The sequence below is a fragment of the Strongylocentrotus purpuratus genome, unplaced genomic scaffold (assembly GCF_000002235.5).
Source record: "Strongylocentrotus purpuratus isolate Spur 01 unplaced genomic scaffold, Spur_5.0 spur5_scaffold_20, whole genome shotgun sequence".
NCBI classification, from domain to species: domain Eukaryota; kingdom Metazoa; phylum Echinodermata; class Echinoidea; order Camarodonta; family Strongylocentrotidae; genus Strongylocentrotus; species Strongylocentrotus purpuratus.
Window position 1 is genome coordinate 41,472,426 of NW_022145606.1, and position 17,182 is coordinate 41,489,607.

Genomic DNA, 17,182 nt, shown 5'->3' on the forward strand with positions numbered 1-17,182 from the left:
GCAGATTATTTGTTATTTCACATACACACAATACATAAATGTATTAAAAAAAAGGCATTACGGTATTCTCTAAAACAAAAATAAAAATTGAAAAGAAAGAAATCTTGCAAAATTAAATTCATCAGGTAATTCACCAAGTCTATGTTATCTACAAATTGATTGATATTTTTATTGTAAAAAGATATCGTAGACTACTCTTGCAATTAAAACTGAGGCATCTAAACAAATAATTATACATAATACATTTATAAAGCTCTGGGTTTTCCTTGTGCTTGATCATTTTTAAAAAATTCTGTAGGCTAACATTCTTATTCTTTCTTTCAAATCAAATCATAAATGCCCATATTTATTTCACTTGAATATTGATATGAAAATCTCATTTTCAGTTTAAATAATCATAATAGGCAACACTTTGGTCTTTGTCCAGTAAAGCCATGTCCCAAATGAATTTTGGTTTTCAACTTAACTGCCAAGTCTTAAATGTAAGAGATCCATCATCATCAGTGGTGGATCCGGGGGGATGGGGGTGGACACAATCGACGCCCCCTATTTTTGTGAAAACCACTCATTGACTGCATGTTAAAATCATAAAAATTTGGGTGCACCCCCCCCCCCCCCATTTTCGGATCCCCCTTTTAAATCCTAGATCCGCCACTGCATTATCTTGTCACAATCACAATGATCATCACAACAATCCTACCAAGGATCACCCTTATGATGACCATAATCATCTTCATCTCCATATACATCATTATCATCATAATCATCATCATGCACCATCATCATTATCAACATCATATCATCAATATCTTCATCAACAACATAATTGTCATAAACACAAAAATGGACTCGAGTTGGCTTATAAATTAAAAAAACAAAAAATAAAATCTTTCAGATAATTATGTCAGTTCCATTATAAGCCAACCCGAGTCCACTTTGGTGCTTCACACATCAATTCCAGGACCAACCGAGACCGGTTTAAAATCTTTATGCAAACTCAATCCAGTTTTCAAATGGCATCATCTACACATACATTGTGCCACCTCCACAGGCCACCTCAGTCCATATCTAACACTTTTCTAAGACCACTTGAAGCACAATCCAATACAGTCCACTCCTGTTATAACGACATTTGGAAAAGTGCATAACATGCATTGTATCTAAACTCGATATAACAGGAATACTGTAATCTAATATGATAACACTATTACAACTTGAAACCTATTCACTCACTCCTCAAAGAAATAAGAATCATTGTATAACAATGCACATACACTGTACATGGCACATAGAATTCATCTCTACAATTCATTCATGGACAACACCATCCCCTGATTAGTATTTCAATCACATAAATAAATTTAAACAGTTATTCATGAAACTATATTAAAAAATACTTTAATACAAATATAAACACTAATAGAAGCAACTTTATGCAACTTTTCATCTGTATCATTGTATTGTTGATCCAATTGTATATGTTAAACACTACACATGCATCACAGAAAAAAATAGTATACCCAAATTTAAAAGCATCATATATATATGTATAAATTGTATGACCTTGTTTTATTTCATGTTAAAGATTAACTTATATTCTCTTCAATAATACAGAACTTAATTACTTTCATGGTAAGTTATACCTTATGAGGAAATAAGAGTACAGGGTACTTTTTTATGGGATGCACTATAACATATTTTGTTTTAAACTGTGCTAATAACTACTAAAATCTTCACAACAAATAAAACATTACAAATTAAATCTACCCCAGATGTGTATACTTTGCTCCTATTGTGAAACATTTCAAATGTTAATTTCTTGCAACAATCTAAACTTAGTAAATAACATTTTTTCAAATATTTCCTTACTTTCTGACGTACAATTAACACATTTTAGGAAAGCAATCATTCATATACATCTTTACACTTGACCTATTAATATCCATACGGCACAGGAATATTACCGGATCGATATAACTTTCATACGGAACGTATAATCTCTGTAATCATATTTTTTTTTACTTACTCTCTGTCATACAATTAACACATTTTAAGAAAGCAATCATTCAAATGCAACTTAATACTTGACCATGAACAGAAATATCTATAATGCACAAGAAAATTGTAACATATCTTACAGGATCGAACTTTCAAACCCAACAGTTTCAAACAAAACGCAAACAATGTGACGGAAGTTGATAAAATAGAACAATTATAACCAACATTATGGAGAATATTCTCAATACTCCCCCCCCCCCAAAAAAAAAAGGTTGTCAGGCTCCAAAACTAACACTTAAAATTCACCTTTAAAATTACATGTATATAGTATAAATTGCTAACAAAAATATAAACAAGACAATTTATACAACTACGTCTAATATGCCTCCCCCTTAAAACAAATTATTTCAAAAAAGGGTGACATCTGTGGCCCTTGACCTTTAACCTCTGTATTCCAACAGTTAAAACCAACAACTATGTATAACCATATCCAAAACAACAAAATCACATTTAAATGTACGATTGGGGTCAAAAGTTTACATATCATAGAAAATATAAAACAAACATTTTTACCACAATAACAAAAATAAACTTCATTTTTTTAATAAAAATGGAGTTTTGCATATATTTGGTAACATAATTTTTTGGAGGTTTTTCTGTTTAGTGAAAATTTAATACATGTTTACATAGGAAAAACATAATAATACTATATTTCTAACTAAAGTATGCATGTCTAGGTATTTGGGTTTGTTTACCAATATAACAGTATCAAAAATAGTTTCATTAGCATCATGCTCATCTGGAAAACAATTAAATAATCATACTTTCTGCACAACATAATTGATAATACTTACATTGATTCAATCTAGGTCAAATGTTACATATCTAAAATAATTAGTGGCACTGCCTGTAATTTGCATTATTTTTGATTATCCATATTTTTTCAAGCAAGATCACAAAAATGAAAGCTCTATTGAGTGTATACCTTTTATTTTTATTATCTTACTTTCTGACCTACAATTAACACATTTTAGGAAAGCAATCATTCATATACATCTTTACACTTGACCTATTAATATCCATACGGCACAGGAATATTACCGGATCGATATAACTTTCATACGGAACGTAAAATCTCTGTAATCATATTTTTTTACTTACTCTCTGTCATACAATTAACACATTTTAAGAAAGCAATGATTCAAATGCAACTTAATACTTGACCATGAACAGAAATATCTATAATGCACAAGAAAATTGTAACATATCTTACAGGATCGAACTTTCAAACCCAACAGTTTCAAACAAAACGCAAACAATGTGACGGAAGTTGATAAAATAGAACAATTATAACCAACATTATGGAGAATATTCTCAATACTCCCCCCCCCCCCCAAAAAAAAGGTTGTCAGGCTCCAAAACTAACACTTAAAATTCACCTTTAAAATTACATGTATATAGTATAAATTGCTAACAAAAATATAAACCAGACAATTTATACAACTACGTCTAATATGCCTCCCCCTTCAAACAAATTATTTCAAAAAAGGGTGACATCTGTGGCCCTTGACCTTTAACCTCTGTATTCCAACAGTTAAAACCAACAACTATGTATAACCATATCCAAAACAACAAAATCACATTTAAATGTACGATTGGGGTCAAAAGTTTACATATCATAGAAAATATAAAACAAACATTTTTACCACAATAACAAAAATAAACTTCATTTTTTTAATAAAAATGGAGTTTTGCATATATTTGGTAACATAATTTTTTGGAGGTTTTTCTGTTTAGTGAAAATTTAATACATGTTTACATAGGAAAAACATAATAATACTATATTTCTAACTAAAGTATGCATGTCTAGGTATTTGGGTTTGTTTACCAATATAACAGTATCAAAAATAGTTTCATTAGCATCATGCTCATCTGGAAAACAATTAAATAATCATACTTTCTGCACAACATAATTGATAATACTTACATTGATTCAATGTAAGTCAAATGTTACATATCTAAAATAATTAGTGGCACTGCCTGTAATTTGCATTATTTTTGATAACCCATATTTTTTCAAGCAAGATCACAAAAATGAAAGCTCTATTGAGTGTATACCTTTTATTTTTATTATCTTAGATGTATGAAAGAAGTTTCTTGAAAGTTACCAAAAGCAAAAATAATAATAAAACTAAAGGAAAATACAGGCAATGTACATCACCAATTATATCCAAATCAAAATAATATTAACATGAACATGTACTTTATACCTTCAACTAAAACCCAGAGCCATTAGTAAACAGAGTTTGGCCAACTCGGTTACATTTGGGTAACAACATGGCGCATTTTCTTTTGTATTGTGCTTGCCTAACAAAGCAATATGCGCCATGTTATAACCTAAACGAGCCGGGTTGGCCGAACTTTGTTTATTGATGGCTCTGCTAAAACCTATACATCCTAAGGTAAAGTCTTACATAAACTTAAACATCATCCTGTCTCAACCTGACGCACACCATGACCATCCCCTCCTGCCGGATGCTCAAGATCCCCCTTGTGGGCAGATGGTGCAGGTTTACTTCAATATTGGATTGACCATTGACGGTGACCTCGTATTCTGTTCCATCACATTCGAAAATCAATTCATATGGTAATTCCAGGCTGTAAGGAAACAGACAAACACAATATTAGATGAATATTCAAATAATCCCCAAACCAAACAATATTATGACAAGTGTTCTTCCAAACACGCTTTGATCCTACTCCTGTGTATAAATGGCACAAAAGGCTTTCTTCTCCAAACCTATATCACTTCATGATTTTAAAAAAGATGATTCTATACACCAAGAGAAAAATCAAATTAATAATACTGACAGTTCTGAATATTTCTTACAATGAAATTATTGCTTTAATTGGTCAAAAAATGAAGGCATATAGGGTTGTGGTCACGACAATGAATTGTGGAGAAAAAAATCTGTCTATAGATGCATCTGAAAGATGGTAACAGCTAGTTCACCTAATAATTGTTGTGGTTTTTGATGCTTTGGAATTGCCAAAATGATATTGATATGAAATTGCTTTAAATTGCTTTAATTGGTCAAAAACTGATGGCATAGTGTTGTGGTCATGACAATGAATTGTGAAAAAAAAATCAGTCTGTAGGTGGATTTGAAATATTTTTTTGAATTTCTTTTTTTTACAATATTCTGCTAAGAATCACATCCAACCCACAAATAAATGCATATATTGAGACTAGGCCTACATGTTTCCAATAGATATTTCATTTTTTTTATCTGTCATAATATGAGTATGTAGGAAGGCATTTGAAAAGTAATCTTTGCCACTGGACTATTTTACTAAACTATAGTTAAATATTATATTATGTCTAAATCAAATGAATATAATTTTTTTCACACTACAAGCTGTGCAGTAGATTCTCTGTTCTTCATGTCTTTATCAAAATTATTTCCACTGAATATATGTTCTTGTATAGATCTACAAACCATAACTCACAAAAGGAGAACACTTTAAATAAATTCATTAGTATAGCTGGTAAGTTACATACATGTACTTGTACATGTACCAGCTGATACAGACTTGCCTGATTTTACGATCAATAAAAACATGCAATATGACCTTTTGACCCCTCAATGACCTTTACCCTCATCAACAAACATGTTGTATTACCCACTGATAAAGGATGCAAAAATAAAGTTAGACCCTGACTGGACCAGAAAATGAAATAACTAAATTACACATCAAAAATAAGCTAATAAGCTACAAGACAACAAAACCAAATTTAAGCGTTTTTCATTGGCCATCTACACTGTAGCTAGAAAGTGATTCCTTCCAAAACACTCAAAAATTGGCAGCTTCAAAATTGGTACTTTATACTTCAATTACAAAGTGGCCTGAATTATTGCTACATTGGTGAGTAACATCAAAGAATGTGCATATAGACGTCTAGCAGCCAGGAATGATTGTGTTTGCCCTTTCATTTCATAATAGACCCTCAACACACACAGGTCCACAGTTATGGAATGGTTTGGTTTTTTTTCCCTGAAGGGCAAACCCATAATCGTGCCTGTCTACCGGACAGCTATAGCATATTCCATGCACATCATTTGACGTCACTCCCCTGCACTATACAATTAAAAGTCATTTTCAAGTACTGGGGACCGGGGGGAGAGAATAGCCTAGTTGAGGTACAATCATGTATACCAATATGAAAATTAAGATTTAGTTTTGTATATTTATATTATTTTCCTACTTAGCTTTCCATTGATACAAGTTGTATTTGGGCAGTTCCAAGGGTACGGCGTTATTCAGAAACAAATTTCAGCATCCAAACAAATTTATCATCCATACTTTAATCTTTATTTACCAGTACAAAGAAATGGTACACGACAATAGTTGTTGGTACCCATGCACTTTTCAAAATAATAATATTTGTTGTAGTGATCCACTTAATTAATGAGATATAAATATTCATAAGCTTGCATGGTTACGGAGTGACGCAAAATGGACATGCATATTTGAGCAGAAAACATTTTGCTTAAACTGGGTGAACTTTAAATAGATATCACAAGTTTGAGTTATTGATTGGATATGGTGTTCTTGGTGTCTTTCATAAGAAAATTGGTTGATTATTTTGTGATACGGAGTGGTATCTGGTTTCCCTGTGTATTTTGGGGTATTTTGTGAGAAGAAATGCTTGTAAAGACAAAAGTTTGTTAGAGTATAGTCCATGATAATTACTTTAAGCCAAAAAAATCAGAGAAAAGCAACTAGATATTTAAAGCACCATAGTCCCATATGTGCAAATTTGGGTTTGATCAATTATTCAGCGTAAGAAAACTGAATCTCATAATGTTTGAACTTAAAGACATAGGCTAACGTTGTAGGCATATAATTTAAAAAATATCAAAATCAAGAGGAATATGTATGGATAGCTTTATGTCAACTCAAAAACCCCAAAAGCATCAAAAATTTGGAATGAAACGCTTTAGATAAGTATACGTCTAAAACACAGATTTTGAGTATTTATTCTCGCCGCGAGAAAAATTACAACGGCCGTTACAAGAATCGATCACTAGATATCGTTAAATATCATTTTCAAACATTGCTTCAGATTTTCAATATTTAAAAATACTTCCCATAGATATTACGATTTGAGACATTCCGATTGGTCTTCCTAATTAACTCATACGTTTATACCATTTTCAAGGAACAAAATTAGATTTAAAAGAAATTTAACAAGAAAATTGCAAGAACCAACCGTTAAAAAAAGATTGATATCGTTTCCAAACATATTGTATCACATTTTCGCTATTTGAAAAAAAATTCCTGTAGATATTTTCATATGACACTTTCAGATTGGTGTTTTTAAACTATAACTCATGTACGTTTAAATCATTTTCAAGTAGTAAAACAAGCTTTTTTAAAATCCTAAAGACGTTAGCCAATGCCTTTAAATGATTGGTTGTAAAGAGGCCTTTGTGTTAATTTCAGATCCTAATTTGCATTTACAAATTAAGGCACAGTACCACATTAAAGTTTCAGCTCCATGCATGCACTTCAGCTTGGAATTGCCCATTTACTCACCGAGTATCACTCAACCTATATGACTGAGTGGATGCAAAAATATAACGCAACAAAGAATAAGAAAATAACAAAAATTGGAATTCCCTATACTTTAACACATATGCCTCCACCGTACGTAGGATCCTCCACCATACATGTAGGATCCTCCACTCTCTACCCTATACTCACTCAAATTATCTTTGTATAAAAACTAGGACGACAAAGCTGAAACTTCACAGACATGTAACCTGATAATTTATCTACAATATGAGACATTGTACAGCTCATGACTGTACATTGTTTTCATGCTATGTGAAAAAATGTGATAATTTTTCCTCCAAAATGTAACGCCTCCACCCTCTTACTATACCCCAATGTGACACATGACCTTATGATCAACTATAATCATTATGACACAAAAAAAGCCGAAAATAACACATACTTCAATGAGCAATTCCCACTTTTATAAAGGACACAAAACAAGGCTGCGCAGGAATTCATTATTCATTTAACATGCTTATGTGCCGCCATATGGGTCAAAATCAATAACGGCATAAATCAACTAACGAAGACAAAAGCAAACTAAAAGTCAAAACAATTAAACATTAATAATACATGTATGAAAACAAACCGTTAACCATTACATTTTTACATTTAAATATTGATTGTCTATTTTTAACTTGTAGTTTAATTATGACTATGTTAGCTGATTTATTACATTATTAATTTTGATCCCCATGGCAACCCATACGCCTGTCATAAATGAATAGCTAATTCCTGCACAGCCTCTTTTTTGTGTCCTTTACAAAAATGGACATTGCTCACTGAAGCATGCATTATTTTTAGACTTTTTGTGTCATGATAATATTTGAGGATATATGAACTTTTTCTACATAGTATATAAACATTTCCCCCAAGAACCATTTAGTTTTTATTTGGTAGACATTTTGAAAATGTATAGTTTTCATTGACACGCACTGTATAGAGGACTTCCACTTCCCTTTTCCACAAAATCTCAAAATTGATATTTGACCCCAACCAACTGATACAACAGTTTCAATGAACGCCAAAGATACATAGTTCCTGCAATACCACAAGAATGACAAACACAAACAGACCAACACACGTCAACCCAACAAAATTACCCTTTTTTACCTCTGGTAGACAAAATGTTGAAACAAAAAATATATTTAAATTCAAACAAACTTACTTGTCACTCGTAAGAGCAATAACTTGGCCAGTCTTATCCTCATCATTCATTACCACTGGCTGCAATAAAACAAACATAAAGATATATAGCACATATGTGCAACAACAAAATAAATATGAAATTAACATAGTAAATTAAAACCCAATTCATTTCAAAATAATTCATAGAATAACAATCCACATTTCACAGAAAAAATAGCATAATGCCATGTAATATAAACTTACAACCCCAAAATGGTGTTTATTGTATGCTTTTCCAACTCTTCCTGCTTAACATCTCCGCTAATGCTTTGACTGCAATAAGATGCAGAATGCACATTTTGCAATTGCCTACATGTATACCCATTGATCAACCTGTCTGATTATTCTTAAAGTCAAAATAGGGGCTTTATTCTTTGACCTTTACTCAACAACAGATGGCACTATACAATAACAGCTAGTATTGTAACAATCTCCAATTCTTCATTTATACCATGTATGTCATGTATCCAAGAACAAATATGGATTTTATTGAATCAATTGTTATTGTTGGCATAAATCTAAAAGCACAATTTCTTTTTCCCAGACATTTATCAAAACTTTGTGGTGACACTGCTCAAAAACATAACTCTGTCATGCATTACATATCATATTTACCGGGGGCTTCTAATCAAAACGTTTCTTGGAACATACCAGTATAATAAAAACTAAACCAACTTAATCATAATTCTTTTGTGAAAATTCAGTGCCTTTGATATCATATATCCATGATAAAGCTATTAATAATATTACTATATTAATATTTATAATGCACTTTTCCCATATAAAGGCTCTAAAATCGCTATATTATTACCCCGTTCCTTGAATTCAATTCCAGCTGCCATTTAACATTTTATAGGCGTGTATATCATCCTCCCAGGTATGCATCTACACCTGGATGGAGTGAAGCTAATGTAAGTAAAATGCCTTGCCCAAGGAAATAAGTGCCGGGGATCAAACCCACTTTCAACTTTTCAACTATTGTATGCATACAAACCTCAACACGCATGGCTGACGTCGAATCCAATTGTTTTACGTTGTTCCATTCCGAAACCTCCACACACTCGATTTTGAGTCGATCATTTATGTGAATGGGAATGTCCGTATGTTCTTCCCAGAGGCTAAGCCGAATGGACTCCTCTCCGTCATTTAACGAGACTGTGCGTATTCTCTTCCCTCCTGCGACATTACGGACTTCTCCAACCTACACAAATACAAAATATGAACTACAAAACTCACCCATAGTTCAAATATACTAATAAATAAAAACTTATAAACCTAAAATATACAATGTAGGCCGTACCCAAAAATTACAGGGCCACTCTTTATATTTCCATTTCAAATGAATCTCATTGCAAAAGCATTGCCAGGTTCAAGAAATAAGATTATCGTAGCAAACAATATCGTAAATGCAAGATTCCATAGCAGTTTGCAGAAAATCCATCCCTATTTGGGTGATGGGCTCAAACTTTAAGTCCAACAATTACCAAAAGAGCCCCTGGAACCTTAAATCGAAAAAACATGTTTCGACATTTGCAGATCAGGGAAACTTCCATTATGGGCGAGGGTGTGGAAGCAAAGCCCCCAGAACATCGTACAGATCGAGGGTAAAATTAATACACAAATACAAATAATTATCATACAACTGACAAAGCTTGGCATACATGTACATTGCTGCGGTCTCTTTTTTCCACCTCCGTCCACAGACTTAATTTGTACAGAAGTCAATGCGTGCGTACGAGTAAGTGGTCACTAAAATGTTGCAAAAAAAAAAAAAAAAAAACACTTACCTCTTCCACATTCGCCATTACGCTAACACGCTTCTTCGTCGGCGACGCTTTTACTTGTGCAATGTTAAGAACAGGTGGGCTTAGGTAGTTCTGTACGATTTCATCCGGAAAATCAAAACCTGCAATCTTGTAGAAGAACTGAAATAAAAATGAAAAGAAAATTCATAAATTTCAATTAAAATCAGCTTTCCAATCATATCACAAATAGATACCCTCAAATTATAGACTCCAACCACTTATTTGTTGAGTGTTCAAAAGGATCTAGGCCCATTTCATTATTTATACATTCAATTTAACCCGATATTTGTTTTTAGCAACACCTATTGCTGATCCATCTCGAACAACACTGGTCAACTGGAAGAAGAAGAATAATTTTTCAGGCCTGACCCCCCCCCCCCCCAAGGGTCTAGGGTCTAGATCAAAGTTTGCTAGATCTACTTGTTTTTTTAAATTTTATTATTGATTTTTGCCTTGGTCTTGGATTTAGATGAAACTGGGTTTCAATCATGCTTTTGGTTTTGCTAGACCTATAAGTTGGTATTCTATTAGCCCTAGGAACGCAGGCAGCTTTGCAGGCAGCAAGAACGCAGGTTCTAACTTTTTAGGCTCATCCAAAATAAGTGAGTAATATTTTCATGCCATCCTCATAGCCTAGGGCAAAAATCTGAAAATATATTTTTTTAAATTATACCTACCTGGCATCTTTGTTCCTTCTTTAACAGTGACGGGCCATTTACTTTTTTTCCCCAAGATCATTGTTGTGCCAAATTCCGTGATTTAGACGGGTCGTTCATTTTTTCGCATGTTATATTCCCACTGTGACTGTTTTGAAACATCGCAAACGATACCGCGCACGCGCGCCATGCCGGCATTAAGCGTCGCTGGGTACCGTTTGCGAAGTTTCAAAATGGCAGTGGAATTATTATAATTATAACACGGGGAAAAAGTGAACGACCCGTCTAAATCACGGATTTTGGCACAGAAATGATCTTGGGAAAAAAAATTAAATAGCCCGTCACAGTTAAGGAAAGAACAAAGATGCCAGGTAGCTAAAAAAAAAATTAAAATATTTTCAGATTTTTGCCCTAGGATGGCATGAAAAAATGACTCACTTATTTTGGATAGATGAGCCTAAAACGCAGGCAGCAAAGCTGCCTGCATTCTCTAGATCTGGCCTAGGCACAATAAGTTAGTTACCAATACCAAATTATTGTAATTTCTTGCATTAAGACATCCTTAAAAATTAAGGTTATAGTTAAATACAGATAGGGGTACTACTCTGTCTAGATCTACCAACCTTGGTGTTATGGTTGACCAGTGCCTTCTTAGCGATTCTGTCTATAACAATATTCTTGGCTCCAAATGATGTAAGCACCTCAAGAGCTTCCAATTTCCGTACCACAGCTTGCATCCCAATTAGATCGTTGACAAATATGTCAAATAATTCCTCGGGATGCCCTTCCACCCCCACTTTGCCTTGCATAAACGCACGTCCACTTCTCGAGTTCTTGACAATGAAATTTCCAACCAACAGAAGTTTGGTAATGCTCGACATCTTAATTATCACGCAACAATACCGGTCGGTACTACCAGCGCAGCTAATTCTATATCATCTGCTGACGAACCTCAGCGCGCCATGCACCGGTCACATCTATAATACCAATTTATAAAAGCCATGTGTCAGCATTATTTGATGGAAAATTTTGGGATATACAATGTACGAGTAGCCTAGAGGAGCTAATAAAATAACCTTGCTTTAAAATAAATAATAAAAAATCCTAACCAAAGACTATGAATTCCAGCAATACATTTGATTTTAATGATCGTACGTTAAAAGTTAAATAGGTCTAACAACACCAAGTAAGATGAAATCACATGAGTTTTCATAATCCCCCCCCCCCCCCATCCTAAATGGACACGTCTATAACACGGTACCCTAAATATAGGCATATTACTGGACAAGACGCCGCATGAATTTTGCATAATTAAATAACGTCACATAAAAAAAGAAAGAAAAAAAAAAAACATAGAGGAAGACATTGCTCCTCCCCACAGAACAAAGCAGTAACTGTAATGGAATGTATTGTGCAGTATTTTATTTACAACACTATATGAAATCTGATTCACTGACGTGCATATTGTTGTTGTTTTCCAGTTTTCACGCTCTCTTTCTGTCTCTCTTCTTTAAATCTCTAACACACGTTCTCAGCCTGTCCTATTATTTTTCCTTTCCCCCCCCTCTCTCTCTCTCTCTCTCTCGGTGTATTTCTTACACTTCTAGTGGGGGTTGTTAGGGATATTTTGGTTCACATTCTTCCAAAAGCACCAAATTTGGCACATGGGTTGCCCATACCATACTATTTCGATTTTTGGTTGGCACCCGAGAAGGACGTCCCCTCGGGCCGCTGTAATGGTCAAACCAAAATGGCCGCTATCTTAGTGAGATGTCGACTGTACTTTCTATTTTAAAAAAGGGCTAAAATAGCACAAATTGATACTAATCTGGGGTTATATGGGTCAGTGAATCTGAATATGATGCTATTTAACCGATTTGATGTCATCATATTGCCCTAGTGGCTCTATAATGTTCATACTGATAAAAACAGTAATTTATGGGAACATTATTCTATATGACAACAAAGAAACGTTCCATCTATAGGAATTGTGTGAAAGTAGGTGTGTTATTAGGGTCTATGACATCTCGCAAGTACCTGGGTGTTGTCATCACATACACGACGTGCAACCAGCACATTGCTAGCTTGTTCCACAAACCAAACAACACTCGTGTTTTGTTCTCGAGAAAACTTAACATTAACTTCAGACCGTGGCATATGCCTATAGAAAGTCGGTCTATAAGTGGAATATTGTGTGCGCTGTTATTTGAAACATAGTAATCTTCATAATTTCCCCAACAATTTGATACCATGTAAAGCATTTCATGACCATTGATAACGGAATGAGCGTCCGTTCAAGATGGACGTACGTGCGCGCGAGTTTTCTCAATACATAACATGGCCAAAAATATGCCTACATGTACACAAAATCCATTATAACTCTTCAGGATGAACGGGAGCCCCCATTTTTTTTCTTCATATTTGGATAGAATATGAGTCGGGAATATGATTTCATGTCTTTTTTTGTCCAAAAGTATATCATGACGTCATCATAACGGCCTAAGAACTTAAAAATACTAATTTTTACTTAATGACGTCATAACTTTTGTACAAAATTGAGTGTACATGAACATGTATGTCAGTGCATATTGGTTGTTTTCTATCAATTTTGGAGATGGTATAGCTGAGACGATTTTATACGAAAGTTGTGTATTTTATTTTTGATTTAGGTCACGGCATCATGGTCTAAATTTGCAATTAAAAGGATGTCATTTTTCACATTTCACATTACAGTACATACCACCGATAATTAGGTGGTATGTATCACATACCACCCTCTTGTTAGGTGGTCTGTCAACGACAGATCACCTATTGTTTTCGTCAGAATTTTCTTTCTTTATTTATTTATTTATTTATTCACTTTTTTGTGGACAAGATAACTCAAGATCAGTTTGATCAATTTCGTTCAACTTTGGCACAGTCATAGGTCATTGTCATGAGACGTGACAGAAACATTTTCAAGGTCATCAAGTCATCGTGACGTCATCCAGGCGCCATTTTGTGAAATCACGTTATCCATCATATCTTCATGACGCATGAGCAAAGGTCATTCATATTCATATCACATACACTTCAGGTCAAGAGTCAACAACGCATGTCATCAAAGGTCACATAAAGGTCATGACGCGCACGTACGCGCACGTCAAAATTTTAAAATGCTCAAAATTACTTAACTATTGAACGAGAGTACGAATCAGGTCATTTTAAGCATTTCAAATTTTTCCGTCCGTACGTGTTCCCCGCGCGCGTTGCGCGCGCGCACAGCGCGCAGAAAACGTCAAATTCAAATTTTGTACATGATTTAGATTCCTCTTACCGTAAATGACAATTTACATTAATTTCAGTCACTCTTGACCTTTCATAAGGCTGTGAGCGCGCGTCAAAGTTCAAAATCCGCGCGTACTGCTATGGGCAATATAATGCAAATTTGATCAAAAACACGACATTTTAAAAATCAAAATAGCTCTTCAGATAGTCAATTGACCCCAACTTTTATATCATGGTTGGAAAAAGCATGAGTTGGAGATATGATTTCATGTCTCATTTGACCCTCAATTAACTCATGACGTCATCATAATGGCCTCCAAACTCAAAATTTTAATTTTCATATTATGACGTCAGCAGATTTTTGGAAAATTGATTGTATCTCTGTAAATATTCATCAATTTTCTTTCAAATTTTGATATGTTCTACCTGAGAATATTTTCTACAAATGCAGTGTCCACAATATTTCATTTTGACAAAAGCATCATGGCGTATTTTTAAGATTAAAGGAGGCATGTCAATTTGTCACATTTTGCGTGTATTCTCTATGGGACATGACTTTTTCTCAAAACTGGATTCTACATTCTCGTCTTTCGCGAGCAATATCTCCGTCGTTTTATCTTTGTTTACGCTGAGCTTTGAGTATGTTGTAGCTGAGACAATAAGCTATCACAGGTGTGCCCTTTATTTTTCGATCAGATGCCGGGATCATGCTCATATTTCACTTACAAAGTGGGATTTGAGAATTCCATTTTCCGTTTACGTGTAATCTCTATGTGAAATGTTTTGGTATATCGGTAACGCACTTGACTTCCGACATCGAGGTCCCTGGTTCGAGTCCGGGCGTCTCCAACAATTTTTTTTCTTCACTTTTTTTTCTTTTTGACCTTTCACTGTACCATCTCATTTGAATATTAAAACACGTAGAATCGCAACAAATGTAATAAACAACTATATTTAATTTATTATTACCCTATTATCACTTGATCCATTACTTTTTGCTTGTAATACTTATGGGAGATGACTTTTTCTTAAATCTGGATTCTACATTCCTGTCTTTTGCGAGCAATATCGCCGTTATTTCCGCTTGTTTTTTGTTGATTTTTGAGTATAATGTAGCTGAGACTATATGCTATCTACATCTCCCTCATTTTTTCAATTAGATGTCAGGATCATGCTCACGATCATGATCATGATCATGATCATCAACATCATCATCGTCATCATCAACATTATCATTATCATCGTCATCATCGTCATCACCATTACTATCAAGATCATCATCATCATCATCATCATTGTTTACATGTCTATATAACTTATCCCATTCTCAAATCTATCATAAGACTTAGACAGACCACCTTATTCGTCTTCGTGACGAATTCAAGTCTAGTATTTTAATTGAATTTGTACAAAAACACAATTCAATTAAAATAAATTTGTGACCACTATTTTGTGTGCACGATTACTCAAAATTGAAGCGTCCAATTTCTTTCAAATTTGACACAGTCAGAGGTCATCATTTTAAGACGTGACAGGAACATTTTCAAGTTCATCAAATATCGTGACGTCATCCACGCGCCATTTTGTGAAGTGCTCTGAGAATCAACTCATGATCATATCTTCATAACCGTAAATCATATCTCATTCATATTTTTAACGATCATGGTCAATATCCGTCCGGTCAACTTAAGGTCAATAAACGCGCGCGTACGCGTCCGTCCGCGCGTCGGTGCGCGCAAAAATAAAAAATGCTCATAATCACTTTTTGATCAAATTAGAGTACGTTTTAGGCCATTTCAAGCATTTCGAGAATTTTGCGTGCGCACACCTTTCCGCGCGCATAAATTTGCGCGCACGTTTTTGTTCGTAATGGTCGAACGCAACCTAAAAACGCCATTTGTTGTCTTACATAGTATTGCCCATTTTTTCCCGAACAATTTGATACCATGTTTATCTCTTTATGACCATTAATAACGAAATGGGCGTCCGTTCAAGGTAAATGTCTGTGCGTGCGAGCTCTTTTAATACATAGCATATGGGCAAAAACATGCCTATACGAAATACATTATTAACCGTATAGAACAAATATTATTGCTCGATCTGAAAAGTCAACGGCAAAATGCGTGGGAAAGTAGTGAGCAATAATCGAGCCAGTTGTACATTTCATCGCGCACCAGCTGCTGGTGACCATTACGCATATAACAAAATGCGCACTATGCCCGAAATCCATTGTGACGTAACAATCACACCCTAGGCATACTGTTTGCAGTGTATCTCTGTAAATGTTGATCAATTTTCTTCCAAATTTTGATATGTTTTAGCTGAGACAATTTTCAACAAATGCCGTCGACACGATTTTTCATTTTGACAAAAGCATCATGGCGTATTTTTGCGATTAAAGGAGGCATGTCAATTTTTCACATTTTGCGTGTATTCTCTATGGGACATGGCTTTTTCTCAAATCTGGATTCTACATTCCTGTCTTTTGCGAGCAATATCGCCGTTGTTTGCGCTTGGTTTTTGTTGATTTTTGAGTATATTGTAGTTGAGACTTAATGCTATATAAATATTTCCTCACTTTTTTCAATCAGATGTCAGGATCACGCTTATGATCATGGTCATCATCATAATGATGATAATCATCCC

The 17,182-nt window shown here is 34.2% G+C and overlaps 1 protein-coding gene across 2 annotated transcripts; it reads right to left on the reverse strand.

The window, feature by feature from the left end:
* Positions 1 to 1,382: 1,382 nt before the first annotated feature.
* On the reverse strand, positions 1,383 to 11,363 carry LOC115927454. Of its 2 annotated transcripts, XM_030993361.1 has the most exons (5): positions 11,291 to 11,363; positions 10,596 to 10,733; positions 9,803 to 10,009; positions 8,789 to 8,847; positions 1,383 to 4,656 (listed from the first exon to the last, which is right to left on the reverse strand). In XM_030993361.1, the coding sequence occupies exons 2-5, from the start codon at positions 10,611 to 10,613 to the stop codon at positions 4,479 to 4,481; spliced, it is 462 nt and encodes a 153-aa protein (XP_030849221.1). In that variant the 5' UTR covers positions 10,614 to 10,733; positions 11,291 to 11,363; the 3' UTR covers positions 1,383 to 4,478. The 2 variants fall into 2 exon arrangements, with proteins under 2 accessions (XP_030849221.1, XP_030849220.1); XM_030993360.1 differs by lacking the exon at positions 11,291 to 11,363 and having other exon boundaries at positions 10,596 to 10,904.
* Positions 11,364 to 17,182: the final 5,819 nt, after the last annotated feature.

What these genes read in the sequence shown, in the direction of transcription:
- LOC115927454 (XM_030993361.1), bottom strand. An exon ending in CGTCAGCCATGCGTGTTGAG is followed by an intron (nt 8,848 to 9,802) that starts GTTTGTATGCAT and finishes GTTTTATTGCAG; the next exon opens with CCAGTGGTAATGAATGATGA. An exon ending in ATTGCTCTTACGAGTGACAA is followed by an intron (nt 4,657 to 8,788) that starts GTAAGTTTGTTT and finishes GTTTCCTTACAG; the next exon opens with CCTGGAATTACCATATGAAT.